The sequence below is a fragment of the Pipistrellus kuhlii genome, unplaced genomic scaffold (genome assembly GCF_014108245.1).
Source record: "Pipistrellus kuhlii isolate mPipKuh1 unplaced genomic scaffold, mPipKuh1.p scaffold_m20_p_56, whole genome shotgun sequence".
In the NCBI taxonomy this organism is placed as follows: Eukaryota; Metazoa; Chordata; class Mammalia; order Chiroptera; family Vespertilionidae; genus Pipistrellus; species Pipistrellus kuhlii.
In genome coordinates, this window is record NW_023425558.1 from 1,760,417 (window position 1) to 1,769,539 (window position 9,123).

A 9,123-nucleotide genomic window follows, 5' to 3' on the forward strand; every position below is an offset into this window, starting at 1 on the left:
CTGACCACTCGGCCCCGGAGCCTCCGTAAGAATGTGCCCGGAGAGGCGGGAGCTGCACGGGAGCGAGGGCGGTGACACCATCCATCGGCTCAGAGGCCGCGGGCTCTGAGCAGCCGCTGTCGCTCTGAGGGTCACCGCACAGTCACTGTGGGGAGCGCGAGTGTCCCTCCGAGGCGCTGCTCCCCAGCGGGGAGCGGCATGTCCCCCAGGCCGCGGCCGTCAGCAGCCGCACCCCTCCGAGGCAGCGGCTCTGCACGGCCCGGTCTTATCAGCGTCTGAGCTCACCCGTGTCAGCCTTCCCCCTCGGGTATCCCGAGGGAGGACAGGAGGGGAGGCCATTGGGAAGGGCGTCCCACTGCACCCCCACCCCCTCTGAGCTGGGGCCCGGCTGGAACCGGAGTAGGCCTCGTCCTCCCGGGGCCCTTCAGCCCTGAGGGCCCCAAGTAGCGGGAGGGCTCCCCCTGCCAGGCGAGGGCCAGCCCACCGGGGCCTTTCCTGCTCTGAAGGCCTGTCAGCGGGGTGAGCATTGGCCCAGGAAACAGGTCACAGTTTGATTCCGGGTCAGAGGACACGCCTGGTTGCGGGCTTGATCCCCAGCGTAGGGTGGCAGGAGGCAGCTATCACTGGCTCTCATCATGGCTCCCTCTCTCTCTCTCTCTCTCTCTCTCTCTCTCTCTCTCTCTCTCTCTCTCTCTCTCTCCCTTCCTCTCTGAGATCAAAGAAAAATGTAAAAACATGAAGGCCTGGCAGGCAGTGGAGAGTGCCCCCCCTGTTTGCTGTGCTGAGGCCGGCGGGTCCCCTCAGTGGTGCCCGCATCACCACAGTCTCAGAGGGCGGCTGGCCCTCTGTCCCGCATGCTCACCCAGCGAGACACCTGTCCAGTCCCCTGCCTGGGCCGGGGGTGGGGGCTGCCATGTGGTTGGTGTGTCCTCTGACTCGGCCCGGCATGGCAAACCCCGGGCTCCCGGGCTCCTGCCAGTGCGGCTCGGCTCGGTGCTCCGCGTGCCTGGGTGTCTGCCGCCCTCCCGGCCACCTGCTGGCGGCGGGGCCTGGCGGTGACGCGCCCTCTCTCGTTGCCGTTTCAGGAGCCCGGAGGTCATGAGCACCGTCTCAGGGACACGGAGCACGACGGTCACCTTCACCGTCCGCCCCGGGACCTCGCAGCCCATCACCCTGCAGAGCCGGCCCCCCGACTGCGACAGCAGGACCTCAGGAACCAGACGTGCCCCGAGCCCCGTGGTCTCGCCCACGGAGATGAGCAGGGACATCCTGCCCGCCCCGCTCCCCGCCACCGTGGCATCCCCTTCCCCCACCCTCTCCGAGGTCTTCAGCCTCCCGGGCCCGCCCGCGGCCGGGGACCTGTTCGGCCTGAGCCCCGGGGGGCGCAGCCGGTCGCCGTCCCCCTCGGTCCTGCAGCCGCCCCTCTCCGGTAAGCCTTTCACCACGAAGCCCGTGCACCTGTGGACCAAGCCCGACGTGGCCGACTGGCTGGAGAGCCTGAACCTGGGCGAGCACAAGGAGATGTTCCTGGACAACGAGATCGACGGCAGCCACCTGCCCAGCCTGCAGAAGGAGGACCTCATCGACCTGGGCGTGACGCGCGTCGGGCACCGCATGAACATCGAGAGGGCCCTGAAGCAGCTGCTGGACAGATAAGGGCGGCTGCGCGGGCCCCACAGACTCCGTCAGACGCGGAGAGGGCTCCGCGGCGGGCTGGGCTCCTGGCGCCCAAAGCAGCGCGGGCGGCGGGCCCAGCGCCTGCGGGTCTGCTGGGCTGTGTCCACGGGGCACGGAGGGCGTTTTCTAACCAGAGGGCGACGCACAGCCGCGCGGCGGCCCGGCCTGCAGGCCGAGGGGCGACCCGCTCCCCATGTGCCCCATCCCTCCCGCCGGCGGCTCCGTGCTCGCCCGCTCCGCCCTCCTGCGCTTCGCCCGCCGTGCGGGGCCGAGTGGACAGGAGGGGAGAGAAGCCTCCTCGGCCGCCTCCCGCCTCCGAGACGTGGGCCAGGGCTCCTGGGCCGAGGGCCTGGCAGCGGAGTGGACCGGGATCGTGAGCCGTGCTTAGCTTGCTTGTTTTCTTTCTGCAAATCCACTCGCATGATTCCCAAGTGGCCGGACACGTCACGGCGTTAGTCAAAGCACAAAGTCACGATTCCGAGGAGGAGGGGCTTTTCACGGAGAGGGTGTGGCATTCGGCCCGGCAGAGCCTGGGCTCCCACTCTGGCGTGAGGGACGAGAGGCGGTGAATGTCGGCCACATGCTGTTGGCTGCGGCCTGAGCAGGTGGCACGGCGGGCCTCCCTTCTCCCGTGTCCAGGACCCCACCACCTTGTCTTAATGGGACCACAGTGTTTGAGAATCGGGGTGTGGCCGGGCCTGGGGAGACGGTGGGCTGTAGGGGGAGGGTATGAGGCAGGGGTCGCAGGAAGCCCACCGCCTCCCCGGCCAGGCTGTCGTCAGCCCTGCCTCCCCCAGAGCTCCCTCCCCTGTGACCACACCTCTTTTTGCCAAGGGAGGTCACCAGTCAGGCTTCCAGCACATTCTCCCCTTTTGGAAGGAACTGGAATGTCAGGTTTGGGGCTTTTGTTATGATTTCAGAACTAGCCTGGCCCATCTCCAATTACAAAAACACAATTTTCTCTTTCTTTGCGCTCACAACCAGGCGTCTCACTAGGTCTGGATCAGCTATAGGACGAACACGTAACATTTAGCGGTTTAAATTCTTCACTGCGAGTTTAGTTGTACAGATAGTTCATAAGCACAACCTTCTAGGAAAACCACCGCGGCTGCCTCCCGCGCGGCCTCTGTGCTGGCTCCGTGCTCGAGGTCCGAGAGCCACGTCTGTGACTGCTGTGGCCTCGTCACCGGGCGACCTTCTCCACTCCAGCTCCTCCGGACGCATCGGAACCCGCCGGCTGTGCTGCAACTGCGTCATCAAAGGACAATTATTCAGGTGGTTACGGTACTCAGTGCAGCAGTTTCTCAGCACGCTCACACACGTATGCACACACATACACGTGCACACACCCATTTCCAGCCACAGGCACTGAGTGGGAAGCCGGAGTGGACCTCCTGCAGGCCCAGCTCCGCCCCAACCCCAAGTCGGTGGAACGTCAAGGCTCTTTCCGTCCACGCCCTTTCCGTTCCCGTCCAGGACGCGGGTGGCCGGCGAGGCTGGCATGGTTCTGGAAGCCATTCCCGTCGCCCGTCCGTCCGTCAGCTCCCTGCTTTCCTTTGCGTCTGCGGCCCTCTGTGCTCAGTGCCACGGCCAATGCCAGGCCGGGCGGGAGGGGACCGGACGCGGTGGCCGTGGGTCCCGTCGGTGAGAGCTCGCTGTGCACACCCCCCAGAAGCCCGCGGAAGAGGCCGAAGAGCCGAGGGAACCGCTCACTGTCGCCCTCTCGTTCTCGCAGAGTGACAGGACCCGTCGGGACCTGCGCTGACCACAAGGGACCCTTCTTGCCAAAATGAACCCACCTCTCGCTCCGCTCCACTCAGTGACCTTGCTCCAGCAATAGCCCTCGTCCGAGCCGCCCCCTGGCCGCCCGGGCCCGGCGGGGCCAGGCCTGCTCCGCGCGGAACCACGCCCGATGCTCACACAGGACCATGTGGACACTATCCCAGGTTTCAAGATCAACTTTTGTTACATACTGTAATTTAAATAAAGCGCATTTACAAGCCTAGTTTCTGTAATATTGTGTACACAGAACCAAACCTCTCGGATGTAAATTTTGTATCTCCGCCAGCCCCTCCCCGGGGCACCCACACTTCAGTTGATTCACACACCACAGAGGTGACGCGGTGGCTCGGTTTGCCGAACCCTGCATATCACGGTGAGCTATCTGTGGGACTTCCGTCAGAAAACGGTGACTTCCCCCTGAGTTTCTGAGCGAGCAAGCATTGCCCGGGGGGTCCGGCAAGGACATTTCTGTGGGGCCACAAATACTGATCTTTTTTCCCCATTAACCTTTGTTTTCTGTTTTTTAGAGAATCTGTTTCACACCACACTTTGTACACCGTGTCCACACTCTCTGTCGCTGTTACTTTTGTGCTTTAATTCTTTTTAGACTTTATTAAAAACAAAGACAAGCCCCTGTCATTTGCACTTTCTCCTGACCCTTCCATCTCTTGTATGGCAACCAAATTCTGTAAAAATAAATATCCTATTGCACTAGCGTCGTGGTTCTGATTGCAAACAGCGCTGACTGAGGTACACAGAGTGGCCAGGCCAGCAGCCAGCGCAGGCTCCGGGACATCACAGCCACTGGCCTCTGACCAGCTGGAGCTCCTTCAGCCAGTCCGCACGCTCCCACTTCCTGACGGGTTCTCCGTGTGCGGGCGGAACCGTGTCTCGGCTCAGAGCCACGCAGGCGTCGGCGGGCGCCCGTGGCCACTGCTGTCACGGGTGGCAGGCGCCTGCTTCCTCCGTGTTGGAGGGAAGCAGGGGTGTCGGGGACGAGCCAGGCTTGCACCTCCCCCTGGGGCACGAGCCCCCGCACCCACAGCTGTCCTCTTGCTGTCCGGCCAGGTGGCTGGCAGAACGGGAGGCCTCTCCAGTTAGAGCCAAGCCGGCCAGGGCTTGGTAAGCGGCGTGCGGAAGGCTGGGGGCAGAGCTGAGGCTGGAGGACGGGGTCCCTCCCACCTCACCAGGCACCTCCTCCCGGCCTCCCAGTGAAGACCGGTCTTGGGCCCCGTTTCTGCTGCTGGGGCGCCTCCATGTGCGGGGCCCCGCCCCTCTGTGCTCAGTCCGTGCTCCGGCCTGTTGTCAGCCAGCGTCCTCCTGCCTCAGCGCTCCCCCAGGTCACCCCCAGCTTCCCGAGGCCCCCGGCTCGCCTGGGCACAGCACCCAGAGGTCTGGTGAAGAGAAAGGGTTACCGGGGGCTTTTCCTTGTACTTGGAGGCATTTGATAGCCAATGAGCCGGCACGTCGTTCCCATGGCGTCGATATTGTGCACGCCCATGGGGCGAGGCTCCCGCGTGGCGAGGTGACCACCGTGGCCGCTGGACACGGCGCTGCCAGGCTGCGGGGAGTCGGTTGACCTCCGAACTCGCCTCTCGGACTCGGCAGCTCTCCCTCCCGTTGTTACTCCCGCTGTCTCGGTGGTTCTGTCTCGTTGTTGTTCCTGTAACATGTTTCTACACGCCTCAGTCTACCGTTCCATGTTCAGATCCACAGCAGTCACTGTCCACTGCTCCTCCTCGGGATTCTGTGTCAACAGCAGCTCTGAGACTTTAACGTAAGCCTTCGATCAAACGCAGAAACAAACAAACAAAAAACAGGAAAAAAAAAAGTGTGTGCCTTGGGTGTTTGGACCTGCCCTGCATAAAACCATGTTGTACCCAAACGCTGTATGTGCCACGGAGGGGAGCCGTGTCCTCAATGCACCCACGTGGCCGGTGCAGCGGCCACAGTGCCTTCTCTCGGGACTGGGACGCCGCAGCGCCAAGCGGAAAGCCATTCGAGACGTGACGTGTCCGGAGACCTGGACGTGGCTCTGGAGCCGGGCCCAGCCTCAGGCTGTGGGCCACACAGTCACCTGCGTTAAAAAATAAAAAGAACGTTGACATAAGATTGTGTTATCAAGTAGTTTTCCATTAACAGTGTTGCTACTACCCCGCTCTCAGCGCTTCCACTCCGTTAAAACACAGACGTGTGGAGAATTCCCAGTCGGGCTTTCCGACCTCGCTTCCTGGTGCTGTGTCGCCACCCAGTGGTCTTGTGGGCCACGCTGATTGGGGTCAGCTGTGCCGATCCTTTTGCATTTTGCTAAAAATAAAATGTTTGTTTTTAGTGATTGAGGCCACTCATCCCAGAACTATTTCCATTTTTTAAGTTAAAGAAGTGGCAATGCACAGTGTCTCTTCCTGTGAGGAAAAAAAAATCTATGTGGTGTAAGCCCGGCCGGTGTGGCTCGGTGGTTGCATATTGACCTATGACCCAGGAGGTCACCGTTCAATTCCCAGTCGGGGCACATGCCCGGGTTTCGGGCTCCATCCCGGGGTGGGGTGTGCAGGAGGCAGCCGATCTGTGATTCTCATCATTGATGTCACATCTCTCCCTCTCCTTGCCTCTCTGAAATCAATAAAAAGATGTATTTTTGAGGATCTCTCAAGATCATGCAAACTCTGATTAAAAGGTGAATAGATTCACCCACTGTTCCGTCTGGAGGCAAATCGGACCTGCACCACGTCTGTTTCTAAGAACCGGGCAGCCCCCTCCCCTTCACACTCACTCTCAGGGCGAGGACACAGGCCCAGCGAGTGAATGAGGCGGAGCTGCGGTGAGTGTGGACGTGAGATGCTCGGCCCAGCGAGTGAATGAGGCGGAGCTGCGGTGAGTGTGGACGTGAGACGCTCAGCTCCCAAGTTCCCTCAGAGCCCAGGGCAGAGAGAGCAGCGGGCTCCTCGGCCTGGTGCCCAGCTGGGCAGCTAAAAATACCTGGCCCGCCTCTGAGTGCATTTATCAGCGTGCCCACACGGGCTGGCAGGGGCAGGCCTGCGGAGCCCGCAGCCTCAATCCCCAGGCTCGCGGGGGAAGCCCGGCCCCTCCCGCCCTGCGCCGGCCCGCTTTTCCCCGGGGCCCCTGGAGGGCTGGGCGGGGCAGGGAGGCCTTGCGAAGACAGCGGATCCAGCGGCAGCAGCCGAAGGCCACATCTGCCGTGCCCGGCCTCCTCGGCAGACCACTCGCACCCTCACCCAGCTGTCCATGCTTTTCCCTCTTTGCCCACCTCGCTCCAGCCGTGTTCCCGCCTCAGGGCCTCCTCCCTGCCGGCGCCTCCTGCTCTCTGGAATGTTCTCCCCTCTGTCCGCATGGCTTCCAGGACCCCAGGCTCAGAGGAGACTCAGCCCAGCCCCACACCCCTTCGCCCCGCTTTCTGCCGGCGGCACTGACCAGGCCCTCACACTGGCGGGTCGAAGTGCTTACCCACGACCCCCAACCTCAGGAGCTCTGCCCACTGCACGCACCGCTGCTTCCCGGCACAGGCTCCGCGGGCAGAGGCAGCCGCTCCTCCCTGGCCCTGTGCGACCCTCACCACCGGCCGCCTCCCCCACGGCAGCCTCCCCCGCTCTCGGGCTGCGTCCCCAGCTCTTCCCGCACTGCCTGCCCTGCTTGGGTCCCTCCATCAGCCAGGTGCCTCCTCGCCCGGCCGGTGTCCTATTGGCTGGAGCGTCATCTCACACCCTAAAAGGTCATGGGTTTGACCCCGGTGGGGGGTGCAGGGAAGGCCACCAATGGATGTTTCTCTCTCACATCCATGTCCCTCCCTCCCACTCTTTCCAGAAAGTATGTCCTGGGCGAGGAGTCACAGAAAATAAGGAAACACACCAGGCGCCTTGGTCTAGACAGTGGTCCGCAAACTGCGGCTCTTTGGCCCCTTGAGTGTGGCTCTTCCACAAAACATCACGTGGGGGCGCGCACGTACAGTGCGATTGAAACGTCGTGGCCCATGCGCAGAAGTCGGTTTTCGGCTCTCAAAAGAAATGTCAATCGTTGTACTGTGGATATTTGGCTCTGCTGACTAATGAGTTTGCCGACCACTGCCCTAGAGCTACACGCCCCAGGGCCCGCCAGGGGGCGCTGAGAGGATGGGGCTCGCACACGGGGTGCTGTGGTCCTCCCAGAGCTGGGTGTCCAGGTAACGCAGCTTCCGGAACAAGACACCCCGTCTGCCCTCCGTCTGCGTGTGCAACGGTGGCCCGGGTGGGCGAGGCCTTGCCCTGCTCGTGGGCCCCCAGGTGGCCTCTGCCGGGGCTGAGGGGGCAGAACACAGAGCGCCCAGGGGCCTCACGCAGCCTCGGCCCCGCCGCTGCCCACGGACCACTCAGCCCACGCCGAGGCCGCCTCCTCGGGGGACCCCGTGCCAACCCCTGCTGCGGGGCAACCCCGAGGACGCACAGAGGACACTGGGCCCGCCCGTCATGTGCCCTCATGGACCAATCGAGACTGGCCATGGGCGCTGGTCACGTGTAGCAAATAGCTCAATCACAAGTGGCATAGGCAGCCATTGGTCATGTGACCTATGAGGACCAATCAGGACTGGCAAAGGAATGCCCATCCATGATTGGCCCAGAGGGGTGGCTTTTGGCCAATCCCCGGGGCCAGGAGGCGGGACATAGGCCAACACCTGAACCCGTGGCCCCGGTGCTGCGGTTTCGGGGCCGGAGGTGGAGGCAGGAGAGGCCGCCCCGCCCCGCCCCCTGCGGTCCCATCGCGGTCCCGGCGGCCACGGGAGGGGGCCCATGAGCCCGGGCCCCCGACCCCTGTCCCCACGCCCATCCAGGGTCCCGGCAGGGCCGGCAGCGGCGCCGCTTCGCCCCGGGGCGCGTGTGGAGCTCCTGCGGCGGCTGTGCGGTCTCAGCCCGCGGCCAGGCCGCTCACACCGAGCACCAGCCCCCGGGCCTGCCGCGGCCACATCTGCCGGGCCCGCGCCCCTTCCTCCCGCCGCCTCTCCGTCCGGTCCTCCCCCTGCTGACGCCCGTGCAGCAGGGCCGGTCTGTCCCACCTCCCTGCCCCAGCATCGCCTCGCGTGGGCTCTGAGGCCGGACTTCGGGGCGGCCTCCGCCTGGGGCGCCTGGTCCTCGCGGAATGCCTCCAGGGCACTGTGTTGGGGGTCAGGGCCGCATCCCTCCCGGCTCCGCGGTGCTCAGTGGCGGAGCCCTGGGCTGGCGCCCCCAGCCGGCTGCGGGGGCAGTGCCGCCGCAGCCCTGTTCTCCGGCCGGGCCCGGAGGCACTGCGGTCACAGGCAGCGCTGCGGGCCTTGCGGGGCCGCTCCGAGCTGGGCCGGCTCCGTGCGGACGGGAAAGGCTTCCAGTAAGACTGCGTGGGAAACAGCGGGCGCAGCCCGGCCGCAGGCTCAGGGGGTGAGCGTTGACCTAGGAACCAGGAGGTCAGGGTCTGATTCCCGGTCAGGCCACGGGCCCGGGTTGGCGGCTTGATCCCCAGTGGGAGGCGTGCAGGAGGCAGCTGATCAGTGATTCTCTCATCCTTGATGTTTCTCTCTCTCTCCGCTTCCTTCCTCTCTGAAATCAGCAATGAAAGATCGATTTAAATTAAGGAATAACAAACGTGGGGTCCAGGCACAGGAAACAGCCACATCCCAGCGCAGGGACGTGTTCGCTGCTG

General features: G+C 63.8%; 1 protein-coding gene across 10 annotated transcripts in view; it reads left to right on the top strand.

The window, feature by feature from the left end:
• The window catches only part of SHANK2 (SH3 and multiple ankyrin repeat domains 2), a 132,586-nt gene extending 128,413 nt beyond the window's left edge, over nucleotides 1-4,173 (top strand). For all 10 annotated transcript variants that reach the window (XM_036416646.2, XM_036416647.2, XM_036416649.2 and 7 more), the window contains one exon: nucleotides 1,086-4,173. In XM_036416646.2, the coding sequence (XP_036272539.1) occupies nucleotides 1,086-1,656 (571 nt within the window). In that variant the 3' untranslated portion in view covers nucleotides 1,657-4,173. The remainder of the gene's footprint in view (nucleotides 1-1,085) is intronic.
• Nucleotides 4,174-9,123: the final 4,950 nt, after the last annotated feature.